General features: G+C 26.4%; 1 protein-coding gene across 1 annotated transcript in view; it reads left to right on the forward strand.

Annotated features, from left to right (window-relative positions):
• Positions 1 to 273: 273 nt before the first annotated feature.
• The window catches only part of LOC111625184, a 49,971-nt gene continuing 30,658 nt past the window's right edge, over positions 274 to 19,586 (forward strand). Inside the window, exon 1 of the mRNA XM_023368246.1 lies at positions 274 to 453. Coding sequence (XP_023224014.1) covers positions 375 to 453 — 79 coding nt within the window. The 5' untranslated portion in view covers positions 274 to 374. The remainder of the gene's footprint in view (positions 454 to 19,586) is intronic.

Genomic DNA, 19,586 nt, shown 5'->3' on the forward strand with positions numbered 1-19,586 from the left:
GCGCTTTTAAACGATAGAGAGCTTATGTTAAAAGGATTTAAATCTACGATTTCTTTCAGTAAAAGCGCATATTTTCCACGTCCTATACGAAGAATTTTCTTCTATAAAGGTGAACAAGTATAATACTTTTCGGAAAAGTTGCACTAAGCAAAAGTTACCTTTCGAATCGATCTAATGCTCACGCGAAACTTCCTTTCCCACCTCCAACGAAGTGGAGCGACTCGATTGCCTAGGCTGATTCAAAACGGCTGAATTCAGAAGGTGCCACAGATCCGGTACCAGTCAGACTGTCGGAACCAAGAGAAGAGCAGACGTCTGACGAGCTGATCGTATTAATCAGAGTCCAAAGGATCGGCTTGTTGCACGTGGAGGACATGTCACGTTGTCAGCTACCATTCATGGCTGTGCCCAAGTGGTTTCCTTTGATGATAGGATCGTTTCTACACATTGTCGGTAAGGCAATCCGCTTATTTTTCTTCGATAATCGTAAACGCGCCAAAGATAACGTAACGATATCTTCGTTTCTTATCCTATTCATCTTTTAATCAATGAAGTTTTCTAGAGAGAGCATTCGAATGAAAAAACAAAAATTCAAAGTAAATTAATCGATGTTCTTTAAAAATTAATATATATATATATATTAAAATGGTCATTCTCAAATGTACAAAAGTTTAATTGAATGAGAGCAATTTGAAATTTGAATAGGAGAAAAATCAATTTATATTAATAATTTTGTTTTAACGTTTAAGTAAAGAGGAAAAACCATTAAAATAAATGTAAATTCTTCTTAATGGATTGCTTCTGTTTAGTGATCTTGTGCTACCCGATTTTAACGTTTAGCGATTGTATTTCTGCCAAACGAAGTCATTCAAAGTTCTTCCTTAATATTGTTAACGATTTGGGCATTAAATCAGATTTATTAATCTTCTTAATCGATTAAGATATGGTCGACCATTAAAAAACGATTAGAAAGTAGCAAATTCGGTCCGGTAAATTACTTAATGCGATAAAGTCGGAGTAACATTCGGTGGTTATGTTATTACTAGATTAATAACTATAAAATGTAAGCCAAGCGGAGGGATGAGACGTTTTAATTTGAACAATTCTAAAATTTCGCCACCAATACAGGTTAATTATAATTAAAAGTCTTTAGTTTTAATAAAAATTTCGCGTAATCATAAATTATAAATAGTTTGAGGGATGTTTTTGAAAGATTTTATGTGAGATTCCGCGTATAATGCGCACTAAATACGTATAATCTACGATATCAAAAGATACGCAAATTCCGATCTATATCCTTTTGAATTTAATCTAACGAGTCAAAAGCTATTTATAAAATGTATTTATATGCAAAAATCATGCGAGTAAGAAAAATTTCATCGATCGAAAATCGAAAGTTGAACAATTAAAATACTAAAAAAAATATAGAAAGTTAAAGAAAGTATATATTTATATGTATAACAATTACCGAATGAAAATTGAATGTTTCCAAGAAAAGTTTTATCGCAACCGGACCACAGGTGTTCGTAAATGCTTTCCAATCTTTGCTCTTACCTATTCTTGTTCTTTAATATTTGAAATGAGATTATTTTCTTGTACTGATTGGCATGTCATAAACAGAATGATGGCTGTCAATACCATTCGCCTTTTCTTACTTTTGGCCACATATCTTACATTTCTGGGTAGTTTCAATGAACGAACGAAATGAGATATGTGCAGGGCGTAAGAAAAGACTTTAAATGAATTCGTACAGAATAAGTTACCTTCTCGAGATACTTTACATTTTACTTTAATTCAAAAAAATCTATAAAATTTCTTCGATAGCTCTTATGTTAAAAAGTATGATTTGTGGTAAGAAAATCGCATTAATCTAAGACGATTTGGAAATTTTTTCTTATTAAAATACATCGAATTTTTTTAAAAATTTTATCTTTATATTCTTGTTTAAAATTTAGTCAAACGTAGATGAGAAACGAAAAAAAAAACAATGTATAAATATATATAAGAAATATATTTTCTCGTCTATCACTCTCATTTTGCTAAGGAAACTATTGTGGTAGATCGTTATCTGCTATTTTGTTATAAAGGAATGATTCTACTCCAGAAAAATAACAAAATAAGCAACATTAGAGCGACAGAACGAACAATCAATTACCAATCAGTTTCTTGCTGATCAGCCTATCCAACTTCTAGTTATATGTTTATGTTGCAGGTGTAACACACTAATATTGCACCGAACATAAATAAGAAGTTTTTCAGGAACCATAAACTATATTCTAATCAAAATTTAGTATACAAATTTATATATATTTTGAAGCAATTTTTAAATATTTTGTTGTAACAAACTATAACAGAATTTATTGAAGTTTAAACAGAATTTTAATGAGATAAAGATTTTTTTTAATTGTTTATTGAACACGAAATTTAAAATACGAAACTATTATTCTTATTTATTTATTTGTTTATTTCGAATAAACTTGGTTTACTATTATTTATTAGCATTTCTACCAAGCAAACGACGACGTATAGAATTTGGATAAATTTATCACGATGACGGCTTGTCTCTGGTGGTGATGCCCTGAATAAAATGTTAGCAGTAAATGAAATGCATAAAAAATACACAAGAAATATAAACAAATGATTGAATATCTTTATTAGAAACAGAACAAAATTCAAAATTCAAACGAATATACTATATATACCTATATACATCCTCATGAAACACGTAAAAACGAGAGAGAAAAATTTCAAAATGACATTAAAAAAAGTTTCAGGAAAAAAACTGTTAAATTACGTTTCCAATTTAATATTAAAATAAAAGATAAAAATTCACGAATAATTAATAATTTTAGAGAGTAAAGATTGATTTTTTTGAACGTGAACATTTCACCTGCAACATAAAATTTCAATAAAAAGGTTAAACATGGGTGGTTCCAATAAGAAAATTAAGTATATAGAACACTTAAGTATGTTTATTTTAAAATATTTTCGTGATCTATAAAGATTTTTTTCGTAGAAAGTTATATGTGTTGCATGTATCACGCTTGCATCGTGAATACGTGTGAGATGAAGTAAAGGTGAATATGTAATAGTACTTTGCAATAAAAACTGTCATGCCAATATAATAATTGAATTATTAATATTTATTTATTTATTTATTTATTCGTTCTTTTCAAATATTGAGCTCACGAACGAAGAGGAACACGAAGATTAACTCACTGATTTTAATAACAAATGTTCAATGTTTATTTTTTAATTAAATGATATATTAAATTAATTCTGGTTATCAAAAATATATCTTGAACAAAAAGCAGAAATTGTGGAAATAAAAAAAAACATTGAAATTCAAGTACATTAAATAAATATAATTGTTATGTTTCATAATTATACTCGACAGATAATAAATTATCGATGTAATTTAGAAATGTTCCAAATTTTACTGGATATTTTTTCCTTGCGAAAAAAAAACTCATTGCTCTTTGATCTTTTTAAAGCTTTCAACCAAAGAAAAGAAGCAAAAAAGAGGGTTTTTACTGTGTACAGTCACAGACACGTCTATTAAATAAACTTTCTTTTATTTTTATTCTCCGTAGGATTTATTTGATAAAAATACAACTCATCATTTTTTTTTCTTTCTGAGCGAGAGAAAACTATAATTTTTGTTGTGTTTTTTTGGATTAATTATATGATATGATTTATAGTAAGTCAAAGTAATAGTAGCTGTTTAACATTAGTAAAACACTTAACGTAGTTTAAATTTTTTTTGATGAAAAAAAAGAAGGGATTTTTAATGTTAAAATCTTCAGTTTTCCAATATTGCAATTCAGAAACTATAATGAATAAGAAAGAAAAAAAAAATATTCCAAAAGCTGTTAGTAGAAAGGAAAAGAAGAAGAAAAAAGATTATTCAATATTTTTTCTAGGTTACGTGACTAGGTATTGGACAATGTCACGACAGCTTAAAGTTAAAAGGATTGGATCGAATTTTGACCATTTCTCCAAGGCAGACTTTGTATCAAAACGTTGTTAAACACTCAATTCATTTTTGTTTGAGTTGATTAATATAGCTTTAATACTGTTATAAATTTCGAGTTAAAAATAGAGGTAAAAATTTCAGAGTTCACTTTGATCTTTAAGTATATATATAATCTAGGAGTAATGCTTGCAATTTAAATTATTTATCTTAATCAAAGATGGAAATTAGGAATAGAGCATAGTTAGGTTTAAGGAAAAGAAAAAACATTGGCTATGATGTGTTTTTATTGATGTAAATGACTAAAAAGAAATAAAAAAATTTTGTCCTGTCAAAATAATTTAAGAACTCGATCCGACCCGATAAGTCGGAAAATAAACCGATTAGATCGAGAATAAGAAGAAGAAGAATTCCCTAACTGGCGAATGGAACAGGCCCTGAGCAGATTGAAAGTTAAAACTTACAGAAGGAAATATACTTTGTCACAAGAATGTCTCCTGTCAAACTTATCTCTTGTAAAGCCGCAGAGGTTCAGATCCAAACGTTGTTGTCACCAAAAAAGATGAAAACAAAGCGGTGTTGTCACAAGCCGTTTGCTAAAAATCTCATCTGATGTAAAAAGTGAAAAACAGCTCGAATCTTTTGGAATTTCCCAGAGATAGTTGGCTACTTTTGTCTTATGTATACATACAATAGTAACCTTTTAGAATAGACGACTATTCCCTTTCTAACAATCGATAAGAGAGACGTATAAGATCTCGTTGCACAATCTAGAGGTTGTTTACTAAACCCTGGCACGACTATGTTCTCTTATTTCCTCTGTAGGACCAAGTGGTTGAGGTTTGAACCGAAGAAGCCGTCGTATCGATTTATACCAACCTCATTCTACCTAATCCTTTAAACGACCCCGTTTCGTTTCACTGGGCGGTAAAGCTATGAAAATGAAAGCATCTCTGTCGACTAGTCTCCTTCTTCTCTTATACCTTCTGTGATCCTAACACGCTGTTCTTTTCTCCAATATCTTCTTTTTTTATTATTATATTTTCCAATCTTTAAAAGTTGTCGAAGAAACCTATAAATGCATTTGTGTAATTTGTGGTTTTTTTCAAACCTTTCATCTCTTTCCATTCTTTCGATATATGTGTATACGTATAGACAATTTAAATAGGAAATTACTTCTTTTCTAGGGGAAAATATTCTGATATTTTTGAAGAAAATACAAATACCTTTATTCGTGTTTAGTAATAACGTTTACTGCTATACTTCGAAAAGTTTTTGACAGTAATAAGCAGTGGAAAGTTTGATAAATTATCACTTTTCTGACTCGAGATGTTTCAAACTTGTATACATACCAAGGGACATAAATATTTATATAACTGTTATGAATAGCTAAAACGAAACTAGAAGAATATAAAATAATTTTAACTATTAAAATTATATATATTTTTATAAAAGACAATTACCGTAAAAATTACTTAAACGATACAATCTATAATCAGATCTATAATTAAATCATTAATTAAACGAAGACTCTTGTCTTATTATAATTATAACTCCCACTTAATTATAAATTTCTTAAAAATTTAAAGATAAAAATAATTTAATTAATTAAATTCTTAAATATAAATTTTAAAATAGCTTCTTCTAATTATGAATAACATTTTAATATTAAAACAACTAGACGAAAACAGTTAAGGCAAGTATTATTCATATGGTAAATAAACGAAATTTTTAATAATTTTAAACGTTACCGCATTGTAAAAAGTAAGATGAGGATGAAAATGGATGCTGCATCCAAAAGGAAGATATTTATACAAAAGGAACAAAGTAAACACGCATGGATATAAAATATGTACAAAGCAATCTAATTTTATTATATAATCGAAACATCTACATGTTTTAGGATAGAAATCTCGTTTATAAATGTATAACGAATATATTTTTTTTTCCTCCCGTATCAACATTTGTTTTAGCATTTGATCTCGTAATGCGTATCCAAGCACAATTCAGTTATTAATTGTGCACAGAAAATTGTTGATACAATGGAATATTTCAAGAAAAATTGTGTAAATAAATAAATTATTTGTAGTGTTTTTTCCTTTTATATATTTGAAATAAAGTTCTAAAATAAAAGGTAAAACTTTCCTTTTATTCTCTTAGGAATTATTGGATTATGAGGATGGATCGAATCAAATTGTTTAGAAAAAGCCGAAAAGTTTAAAGTTTTTTATAAAATAAAAGAAGAATGAAGCATAAATTATATTAAATTCATCAAGATTCTAGAAAAATGCAAAAAAATCTGCTTATTTTAATTATAGATTATGAAAGAAATATAGGACTTAATACTTAATTAAGATGAAATGAGATCACTAAACGACTCTATAATGATTATAATCGTGTTTCGTAATTTTGTAACGAGCCGAAAAAAATGAAAATTATTTAAAATTTTTATTATTCTTGTAGTCATAAGTATTTAATATAAGAGAGATGATAATATCTGTTGATTATTTTATTATTTATGAGAAGGGGGAAAAAATGAAAATTTCCGCATAATAAAATTAAATAAAACTGATTATAAAAATATTTTTAAAGGAGAATAATTAAATATTTTAAATAATAAATTAATTTTAGAAACAATCGTATAAGCTTGAATTTTTTCTTAATAAAAAATAAATTAAAAATTTTATTTTTCGAGTGGAGCGATGTTATCTTTTTTTCTCTTTTATTAAATTATCCAATATAAGTTATAGGAAATAAATATATTTTTAAACATTTTTTCTCTTGATATGTAAGTACTAACGCAATTTAAACTGTTATAAACAATAGCGCACTTTGTAACAATATTATAATCTCATTTCACACAAAAAAACAATTGAAAATTTAAGTACAGAACGAAAAAAGGGCACATTTTTTGGGGGGAAGTACACGTAACACCGTTTCTGACACGAAGCATCTTCCCCACTACGACCAGTAGAAGATGCTCCTCATTCCCAGCATCAAATGTAATGTCACCTTTTGAGTTTCAAATGTATTTTCTGAAGTATTCCTTTCGTCTTCTTTCATACAGTCAAGATAGTTTTCTTTCCTATTGACTTTTCTTTGAATTCATGAATATATAGTGAAAATATCTACCATATTCGAGTGCGTAACGTACTCTATTCAACTAAAGAACGTATTACGTTTACGGATCAATGGTTTTCTTCTAAGAAAAGACTTGTATCGCTTCTAGCAATATTCCCTCACTAACTATTTCGTACACAGTTTCGACACCGTGACAAAGCTTTGATAGCTCTATCTGATAGTAATTGTTTCCTATACTTAAATTCTAAAAATCCTTGATCTATCCTTCAAATATTGCAAAAATTATCTACATATTTTAGTAAACACATACGTAATATTTGTTATTTATTTTTTATAACGTGTAATAAAAAGGAAAGGGATGAAGATAATCAAATTTTTACATCTTCAAAATGTATTTTTTTCTTTTATATTAATTTTTTTTCCTTTGGAAATGTTTGGTCTAGCTATAAATATGATTTAAGAAAATATTTCAATATTTCGTGAAGAAATGTTAAAAATATCCAATCTGAAAAATATTGTAATAGATAGCTTGATGGAACCATACATATATTTCATAGTGTCAAAAAATGGATACTTTATACCATTTTTACTGCCTATATAGACATATAATCATCTGTATAGAATCACGTAAAGATATTTAGAATCAAGATCTACCATTTGGATGGAAGATATTTTTACTTTTTACTTATTTTTTCTTCTAGGAAACATATTGATTTTGTTATTTTAAATCCGAAATATTCGGTTTATTTAAAAGTAAAATAAAGCCATAAAATTCATCCGCATCAAAATTAAACGTTGAAGATTTTCGAAATTTGGTTGATTATATTAAAGTTTTAAATAATATTAAATTTCGAATTAAATATTTAGAATTTATTAATTAGATTATTACCAATTGTGATTATTTATAGTTAAATTTATTATTTGTTTAAGCTTTAGTATGATGTAGGAAGTTATATTTCTTTTCAGTAATTAAAAATATATATTGCTGAAGAAAATAATTAAAGATAATTTTGTTTTAATTGCCTATTCAAGATTTTTTTAAATTATATTTTTTTAGAAATTTAGATGAGAAAGAAAAGAGAGAGAGGAGCATTTTATTTATTTACTTATTTGGCTCTCAAGAGAATTATGAAAAAATCTTTTCTTATCAATATTTGGTACACGTATTAAAATTCATGAATTTATACTAAATAAATTCAAATAAGTCAACTTATATATATATATATATATTGCCGGGTATTACGTTAACTGGCTGAGTGCCGTTGGGGTCGTGGGCGATGAAGTCGTCCCCAGTCAGTGATGTATTTAACCAAGTAAAGTTATATTTAATCTAATATACTTCTGGAAGCGAAGACTCGCTCGGGGTCTTGGTGGCATAACTGGCAAGCGCACAGCACTGCAAGCGGAGGTTGCAGGTTCAAGCCCCGTCCCAGGCCAGTTCTTTTATTCCAGAAGGTTCTAAATTTATTTAATAATTTATTTATTTAATTTGTAATTATTAATTTACTTAAGAGATGGCACCTAACATCTACCTCTAATGTCAAATTACTTTATACTAATCATTTAATTAGCCATATTATAGCCCGATATTAAGGCGATCATTTGGTGATTTATTGTATATTTCTCAGGCTTTGAGTTGAGAAATAAATCACTAGGTTTATTATGATGATTTGCTTAAAAACAATTTCAGAAACTAATTATGATGGCCATAAAAATGGATGGTAATATACACTGCTTTGATGTTAAAATAAAATTGCTGAACTAATTTAAAAAATATAAATATAATGCCTACCGCTTAGTACCAGGAATTAAATTAAATATCCTTAGTAATTTTCCTTCTGTTAACATTTGTAGAGATTTTTCTGATGGAGACCACACAGTTAATATACAGGCAGCTAAAATAAGCAAAAACAATAATAAAATTAATTATCTTTTAAATCTATAAAAAATTAATAACAAAACACAGGATATGTTCAAATAAGCAAATGAAGTTTGAGGAAAATTAAAGTAATCATTGAAAAATTTGCAGTAGAAAAATAATATTACAGCAATAGCCTCAAAAACATTACAACAAAATGGAGTAGCATCTCAACTAAGACTATGGACAAAAATTCACCAAGTTGCAGAGAGATCCTGTGTTTTAAAAGTGAAATTGAAACATTCAATATCTGAATGCTAGGTTAAAACAAATTAAGCATGTATAGACATTATGAATGTAAGACATAGTGCATTGGGTGATCATACTACAGGTTTCCAGTAAAGAAGGATAGTGGGGAAGCAATATTTACTTTATTTCTGTTATGTCATTGCCTACTTACATGAGTATGCACATGTAATAGAAGTTTGTTAGTCTTGGTTACCAAACCACAGTTTTGATTTTAATGAAAAAATGAAACAGAGCTTTAAAAAGAACCAAAGAAGAAACTACATTTTTATTTCTAAACTCTTTTCAACACTATTTATTAGATAAAATTTCTTATCAACTTGAATTAAAATAAAATATTCATTTGTTTCTGCATGGAAAATTTGCATATTAATAAACTGCATTTAAAATGTTTTTCTGAATTGTGTGAGGCTCTGGACAGGTCCGAACCCTCACTAAAATTCACACTAAAATAATTGTTATAAAGAAAATAATATAGTAGTTAGAGATAGATTTTTATTTTATGAAAACGCGACGCTAACTTTTAAACAATAGAAGAATGTAAGTCTGTCGACCATTTCCAGTTGGAGATCAAATTAAACTTCGATTTTGACCTCTCCCGCGCCCTTGAAAGGTTTCGAAATGTCATCAGGTGACGAGGAGAGACCAATCGGAAAGGGNTATTTATTTCCTTTTTTTAAAGAATGAAATCTTATATTGAAAGTAACTTTTGTTGTAATAAAACAAAGTACTCGTTTCGAATTTTTTAAAGTTATTCTCATTGCAAAATAGCCTACAAACATATAGCAAATAAATAAAAAAATAAGTTTCTATATAAAGAAAAAAATTCAAAAAAGATACAAGCGGATAAGGGAAAGAGGATGAATAAAAAAATAATAATAAGAAAAGAAATTAAAATACGAAAAAAAGAAGAATCTAGTATGATGTTACATAAAGAAATAGAACCAATATCGATTCAGAAAAGATAATGAAAATAACAATAAAGTGAACAAAATAAAATTCACCAAGAAAATTCTGTGAAATATTCAAATTCCTTTGAACGATGCTGTTAAATCTCCAAAGAGAGAAAAAGCAACTTGAATAATTTTAACAGCATATAATAATGTTGTACTTGTAAAAATAAACGTTTTCACTCTTCAAATGTATTCTTGGTATTCGTAAATTTTTTTTTTTAATTTTTATCCTTCATCTCGTGAAATTTTGTTCATTCCTCCTGACATCTACGACAAAACGATAAACCAAAAATAAAATTAAATTAAAAAGAAAAAAAATTATGTAAAAAAATAATAAGAATAAGAAATATTCTAACAAGGATTTTTCAAAAATGAAATTACATTTGCGTGACAAAAATAAATGTTTGAATCGAAAGATTATCGAAAGATTATAATACTGAAAAATTATCAAATGTGGATAAGTTGTAATTTAATAAATATATTCGACTTGATAACATAAAAAAAAAAATTGAATTGGATTTAAGTCGTATAATAAATATTTGTTATTCAGCTTAAACTTATTTATTATTCTGGCTTTAAGAAGTTAATACTATCAGGGATATCTTCTAACGTATCTAACGTCGTTACAGATAATTTTGTATGCAAACGTATGTTAAATAAATTATTTTACAGAAATCAGAAATAATAAAATGTAAGATTAAGCATTAGTAATAAAGAAAAAGGGCCAAAAATTTACTAAAAGTGCTGATATAAATGTTTCTGCTAGATTCTATATCTTAATTAAAGTTTATCATTCAGCAGGAGAAGCAAAATGAGCAGTTATATATGATATATGATCAGTTTTTCATCCAAGTGTGATCCAGCTAAATCCTCAAAAATATCACCTCGTTTGGTTTAATTATAAATGCCACATTTCTACGACAAGAGGGAAAAAAAATCTCATTGAAAATTTAAGAAGAATTTTAGTATTATTCATCTCGAAACATTCATAATATATATTAAAAAAAACTAAAAATCGTATAAAATTAGTAACAATTTATTGAAATCATTCGAAAAATTCTCATTTGTCTTCATTTTCTTTTCAATAAACTTCATATCTATTCTATAAAAAAGCAAAAAACTTAATTTATAGAGGATAAAATAAGATTTAACAGAAGAAAATTAAAAAAAAAATATTAATTCTGATTAGTTTATCACACTGATATTTGGATATATTCAAATTATATAATAAAAACTCTTATCTTCATTTATTTAATTATAATTAAATAACGGTAAAATCGATAAAATAATTTATAAAATATAATAAACAAAAGTTTAATATAACGACTCCCTAAATAACGTAAAGCGCCAATGTATACTTGTTAATGGATCTTTTCCATAAATATTTCATAGAAATTCTTTCAGTATCTTATTAATAAATGTATGATTTTGTATTACATTGCACTAAATCACATGATTTCTAAATTCTAAAATTTCTATACTTGCGTAGTACTCGTTATAATATATAAATTTTATTGTTTTGAGATGCTTCAGAAATTACTATTGAAGCCATACTCGCTTCAATGATAATTTCAAAGGGTGGCACTAAATCAAATCTTGAATGCATTTCATTTTATTATATTATTTAAATTTCTGTAATTCAGTTTAAAAAAATCTGAATATCTTATCATAACTTTGAGTTATTTAGAAATCTCTAGAATTGGATTGAATTGATAAGATAAGGCAACGCAGCACTGGGACAATTTGCCAAAGGGGTGCTTTCTGAGAGAACTTTCTATGAGAAACTTGCACATATTTAGGTTCTAGAAACGTGAACTCTAAAAGTCCACGTGGCCAGCCCGTTGGTTAGGCATGANATCAAGACACTTTTTTTTCTAATTAATTTATAATAATTTTTAATTAGCTAAATTATATGGTATGAATTCAATTATTTAATGTAAAATAATGGAAAAAATAAAGGAACAAAATTATAAATGAATTAAAGTAAATCCGTAAGTATAAGTAGAGGAAAATATAGGTCAAAGTTTCAATTTTCCTTTGTTTGATTGACTGATAAAATATCGAGTAAGCCATTAATCAGGATTAATTAAAACAATTAATCAGGATCTCATTATTCTACTTCATAATAGTGGCTCGTTATAGCTTCATAGGCGCTTAAGAAAATTTGAATTAGGTACCCCATTTATAGTATTGACTTTAGATACTTCTCTTCGGGGAATTTTTGGGGGAAAATATTTTCTTATTTAAAGATTGATTTAGAGCATCCTATTCGTGGGACCCCAGGCATTTTCCCTTTTTGTTCAAAGTGCCACTGCTTTATAATTAAATTTTTTTTTAAATTATTACTTTATTACCATTAAAAAACATTTAAATGATAAATTTGAATAGGAAATTCTTACTAAAACATTTATAAACAAACTTTTTTAAACGTGAACTAAATAAAGGAATATTTTTATAAATTATATTTACTGATAAATAAAATAAAATAAATACATTTAAAATTCAAAATAAAATTTTAAGAAATTAATTTCATGGCGGTGAGTTTCAATTTTCTATCCATTATCGTCAAAGTGATTGAAAGAACATTTTTACTTAAAAATAAAAAAAGAAAAAATAAATTCTGATTAGACCACTTGCAAGTTCGCACGATGCTCTTGGGAATAACGTGTAGATCCATCATTGAGCATCTAAAAGTGGAACATTTCAAAAGCAGAGAAAAACAAAACATTCCTAGACTAATTTATCAAAAATTTCTAGTTTATTTTCTTACGCTATGGCACCTACAATAATAGGAATAAAACCTTTTCTACCCTTTACCAATACGAATAAAAACAAAGATTTTATTCGCGAAATGAATTTTTATAAATGGAAAATAAATCGACAGTAGATACTGTAACGATCAAACATACATTATTATGCAACGAAGTGAAATAACTTCAAAATGAAATGCTCTACTGCCCGCATCAATAAACCCGTATCATACAGGATAACGCGAATTTATAAAGGATATATAAACTAGAAAAATAAACATAGAACGTAAAATGAACTCTTAAGTGAAAACTCCTGTTCGCAAATATAATGCTTCCATCATAAGAAAAGAAAAAAAAAATTGTTAATGTAATACAAAACTCCGAATTGAAATTCAGAGCAATGGAAGTATATATATATATATATATATATAAGTTATATATATCTGTATACAACTCTATATGTGAAAATACGTGAGAGTTAGCACTTTACTGATAATATATAGCTTGTATCAGTCGACGTGGACTATCAGCCTGGATCTGTTCTACCCCAGGGTACACGACTGGCATCCGGGATGGAAAGCTCACCGTGAGCCAAAATTCTGAAATTCTAGTCAGATAGGAAATACAGAGAGAATAGTAAAGTAGAATTGAGTGAAGAATGATACAAGAAGCGTGAATAAAGGATTAAAGGAGCCCTTTAGGATTTCAAGTTTGGACCACATACTGACGACAAAATTGTATCATATATATATCTACCATATTTTTAATCAAAGATATATTTTTTTATATTCTCTTTGATGTAAGGTTAAAATAAATTCTGATATTAAAGTATAATAGCAATGGGAAATAAAATTCGATACTGGCCATACATGACTCCATTACGTCCAGTCACGGAGATTAACGAATTTTTCTAGAAAGATAATAAATCATCTTTTGTCACGTATCTTGCGTGTGACTTTTTTTCCCTGTTCGTAAAGTAAAAAACAAAAAAAAATAAGTTTGTTTGGTTTCAACTTCCAAACTTTTCCAAATAAGTTTTGAATTTTTTAACTTATTTTTCTAAGTCGAACAATCTTGACAAAAATCGAAGAAACATTTTTTAAAGTAAATATTGAATGAAATTATAAAAAGTAAGTTTCTTGTATTTGTTCTATTTTTGAATGTGATTTTTTAAGAAAAAAATAAATAAAAATTGTATTATTAAATATAAATAAGAAATTATATAAGAGTTTCAATAAGAATTTATCAGAATTTTGATAATTAAAGAAGAATTCTCTCTCTTTTTTTCAGTTTTTCAGTAGTAATTTAAAGAAAGTTTTCGAGATAACTTGGTGGAGGAATTAGTTAAATGATATCATAAATAACAACGTAATTAAATAGCGTTCGATTCTGTGGTAATTGGAAAGGCTGTGAATACGATACTGAGAAGGAACTGTGAAAGGAAATAGGGAACAATGACGAAACGGTAGAGATAAACAACCTGTCCATCAGAAAAGAGCAGAAAGAGATAGTGCAGCGGCACCTGTCAATTTAACCTCTAAATCAAGACACTACTTAATCCTAGCTGCGGTTACTTCTTGATAAATCTCGGTCAGATTACATTGGTTTGTGGTTCTTGGTTTAACAATTCCTGATACAGAAAGTTTGCTATTATCTTCTGTAAGTGTATCAAGATAGTCGTATGCCAAAGACAGGTGCAGCAGTGCAAACTTAATCGTGTTATCATATGCATCGCGATAATGTCCATCAGATTGCCGAACTTCTTTCCAAAATATTTTAATAGATTATTTGCTTTTCGTAAAGTGAAAACAAATGAATTCGTTAAAATTATTCGAGCGTTTTCTTTGTTTCAATTTACAAATTATGCTGGAAGCGATATAAATTTTAATTAATTCAAGAAATTTTGTATCCAATAAATTATTTTATTGATTATGATATCATTTCTAATACAGATATTTGTTAAACTCTACCCTTTTACCCTTTTACTCTATAGATTTTACACAAAGGAAAACGTAGAATTTCTAACATAAAACAATTATTTTCATTGATTTACTGTAAATTATATGCTTTTAATTCGTCATTATTATAGTTTAAATTCTTAATAATTTAAAATATTCTTTAAATTATTACTTAAAAAACCATTAGTATAAATTTAATAAGCTTTTTTTACGCAAAGAACTACAAAGAAATCAAGAAAACTGTGTAAAAGTATCATTTTTGAAAACTTTTCTCGTAAAAAATACTTATTTTTATTTTAACAAACTTTACAAACGTTTACACAAAAACATATATTTATAACTTAATTTTGTTAATTTTTTAATTACGTTTAGAATCGATACAAATGATAATTTAACGATAAAATTCTCAGATAATAAATTAAATGTTATTACTTTTAATTTTGTTTTAATGGTAGAAATATTTTTATTAATGATAAATGATTAACTTATTAATGGAATGCAGCAGACAGTAAATACTACAGTGGATTGTTTGAAAGGTAAAAAGGAAGACAAATACAAGAAGCATAAAAGTTACTCTGTTTCCTCCCATAAAAGCAGCAGTTAAATTGAGTTAAAAATAAATCCGAAAGAGGAAAAAAAAAACTACAAAGAAATCTCTTTGGCGAACATTTCAAAACACTTACTGCCCCACATTCTCCATCAAACTGTATAGAGGCTGGTGCTCCACCAACCTTACCACATACCGCTGATCTTACAGCAATAATATTGATTTTTCGTGAGAGAAATATAGAGTTTCTGGTCACAACTGTCTCTCGACGTTCGATTGTAAAGTAGGTCAGCCAGAAGTCATATTAAGTTCAGCTCAATCATGTCAACGCTTATGACAATAGAAGAGTTTGATGGATAAAAAAACGTCACCCTAAAATAGTCTCGTATGTAAATTTATTCCTGGAGGAAAATATATATAAATTCTGTTTTCAATTTTTAGATTATAAACATATAAATATGGATGTTGAATCGCGTGACAATATCTAGAAAATGGAAAGCTTAAGTGTGTGTGCATTGTATCTTATCCAGCCAATTTAGGATGAGAATAAGTGTTGGCCTGCAGGTACAGCTTCACTTTTCTTGTTGACTCTAGTTTCATCAAGTGGCCACTTTCACCTTCTTGTACGTTCATTCGTGCTATATTTCCGGGTCGTGACGGTCATTTCATTCCTTTCACTATTGCTCGGATGAAGTCTGAAGTTCGGTTATAAAAGTTGTAACAACACTCACATATCTATCAAAGTTCTGCCAAAGTATTATATTTATTAAATTTATTTTATCCTTCTAGGTATAATTTAATAAATTTTATTACTAATCATTTTTTAAAAAAATTTGAAATGATTACTTTATTACGATGTAACATTTTCTAAAATTCATAGAATAAATTAAAATTATTCTAAAGGGGATATAAATTTCTAATAAATATAGGCCTATGGTGTATTATATTATAAATTCTAATTGCTTCGAATTAATTAAAATTTATAAATTACGCTAAAAACATAGTTTAAATACTGTAATTTTAATACCTGTAACAAATTCTTAATAAGAATTAATATACTTAATTATACATAATTGTATACTTATATCACGTACTGTATAATACTAATAGAACATTTTTAAGCTGTAATTATTACGATTAATATACTTAATAATTTTTTAAATTGGTATTATTATAAATCCGAAGTTAATCTCCTGGATAGATCTTTGTGTAAATATACGAAAGAAGAAAGTTAATTTAAGAATTCTCAGATTATATATAATAGGACATTAGATTTTCTGGAACAAAGAAAGATGTTTAAAAAGAAACGTTAAGCTTATCAAGATTCTTCATAATGCGCAATGGTTTGGAAATAATTTTCTTCGTTCACTGTTCAGTTTTATATAATGGCGTTTACAGACTACTTCAATTGTAGCAACCAGTGAATGAAATATTAACTGTTTAACAAATATTTGATAATATTAAAATTTACAGGGAAAATTCGTTTATGTTATAAATTAATATAGAATTTATAGTAGAATATACAGCGAGTATATCTCGTATAAACCATCATTGTCCATAGGGAAGAGCAAGAGTTAAATGACATTAAATCGGTTATAAATTAAAAATTAATATAATAAATAAATAATTAGTAAGTTTTAAAAAATTAAATAATTTTTTAAATTTATTATACTATTTTTTATTTTATTATTTATTACGAAAGAAATAAAAGATGGAGAGTACGAAGATTTTTAGCTTCGATAAAAAGATTTTTTATACTTATTTTTATATTTAATTTTTAAATTAATAATATGTTAAATTATTAATACTGTCGTAATTTGTACAGTTCCTATTCTATCATTCCACGCATAATACAGTGATTAGTCTATTGTTAATTATATTAACATGATGGTAATTATAATTGTAATTATGCTTAATTATACTTATTTCTAAAAGAAATAACATAATTTAAAATTTATGAATAGATTTAATAAATATTTACTTAAATAATAGATGATAATAGTTTTTATAAACATTATTCATTATAAAAATTCAATGTTTATGTATAATATAAAAGAAGTTGATAAAGGTAATACATTATATAGAATTTTAAAAAAATTGTAAATATTACTTAACAATGATTAGTTATTTGTTAATGTCATTTACTTAGTTTTATTAAAAACTTATAAATAGAAGACAAAACAAACTACGATGTTTTGATAATTCGTCCTTTTTACACTACACGAACAAAAGATCATACAGTGAGTCGATTCTCTTTTATAGGCTCTTCCTCCCTAAATATGTAAAATTGCTTAAAGCTTCTTTGGCGCCAGTAAAATGCAAAAGAAATTACAACTTGTATAACAAAAAAAAAATATCAGGACGAAAAAAGAAAGACATGGAAAGAACGAATTACGAAAGTTCCAAAACTGTGTTTTTGTTTTTATTTACGAATTTTTAACGTAAATTTCGGCCCTGATATTTTATTCTTACATAACTTATTTTTTAGACAACGTTCTTTATATCCCAAATTTTACAGAAATCGCATATTGCTTCGTATAGTTTTCTTGAAAAATATTGATAATAATTACTCAATTATATATGATATAGGCTTATATTTAAGAATAACATATTCATTACTTTATTCCAATCACGTCTAATATGAGCACTTTAATACAAGCACTCCAAGCACGAAAGTATGAACCATTTTCACACTAAAACTAAACACACAAATGTTGACAAGATTTACTGTTACTTAATTATTTAATAACACAATATAAATATATTAATTTAGAATTAACAAAATACAATTTTTCCAGTCTAACGTGTAAATATTAAAATTAAAATTCTTTAATTTTTTTCTTTCACATATTATTTTTTTAGTGTTGTTTAAAGCAGTAATATTATATAAAATATCTACAGATGCATTTGTTTCTATTAAATATAAAATTTTATAATTTCAAATTTAAAAAATTTTTCGATGGTGTTATTCTCTTATATAAAGATTTTCTTTAAGATATAAGAGACCACTTGCAATATTAACAGAGAAAGTTATTGCATAAGATGATAGTGAAAGAATGAAATCCATATCTCATAAACCAAACTTGCTGTCTTAAAAATGGAATATTCTACATGATAGTAGTTCTAATATAAAATATTGGTTATCTTACAAAACAATTTATCCTGCAGGAAAAACAGGTTATCCTGTAGATAGACAGTAAAATAGATTTTTCCTCTCTCAAGATAACAGGAAAAAAAAAATCAGTAAAATAGACTTCCATGATGGAAAAAGTCTACTTTACTGATTATCATATTTTTTTTAAAAAAGAAATGACATGAATTTCATTCTATTATTCTACTTTTCTTAACAATTTAATGCATTTTTTTTACATTTTATACAACAAAAATATTCCTATTATATTTTAAACAATTTAAGTTTTTATTTTTTAAAATGTTACAATTTCAAATTTTAATTAAATAAATAATATATTCTTCAATTATATTTTACAAAATTAAATAATTAAAGTAACAAATATCGCTTCATTAATATAGGCCTATATATATATTTTGTATATTATATAATACACTTGAAAGGGGACTAAAAAAATAATTCTACTTCGAAATTACTTTAAAAAATTAAATAAATTACATAAAAAACAAGTTAAAATTTACTTCACTTATATTTGAAAAAAATAAACAAAGTTAACTGCATCTCATTCGTAGGAATATTGATTTTGGAATACTTATGTAAATATTTATTTGATTATTCTACATTTTACTATATTCTAGTATAAAGATAAAAACATATTGAATTGAAAATCTTTAGTATTATTATTATTATTATTATTAATCTCTAAACTATTTTCCAATTGTACAGGATTTTAATTCAGTATAAAATTTTTTTAAATCGGTAAATTTAATTTTCAAATTTAATTATGAGTAGAAATGAATACAATATCGAATATTGAATTTTTGAATATAAAATAGCGATTAATTTAAATAAAAAATTTATTATAATATCGTAACCGTGTTTACAACTTTTTAAATTGTTTATAAATATTATTAAGATCTCCTCAAAAAAAACCAGCATTCAAACAAATCAATAAGTTAATTTCTAAAAATTTAAATGACGATTATCTGAAAAAAATTATGCAAATATCTAAGCAGAAAAATTCTGTTTC

Source organism: Centruroides sculpturatus, unplaced genomic scaffold, assembly GCF_000671375.1.
Source record: "Centruroides sculpturatus isolate CEXI.00-Female unplaced genomic scaffold, Cexi_2.0 scaffold258, whole genome shotgun sequence".
Classification (NCBI taxonomy): Eukaryota; Metazoa; Arthropoda; class Arachnida; order Scorpiones; family Buthidae; genus Centruroides; species Centruroides sculpturatus.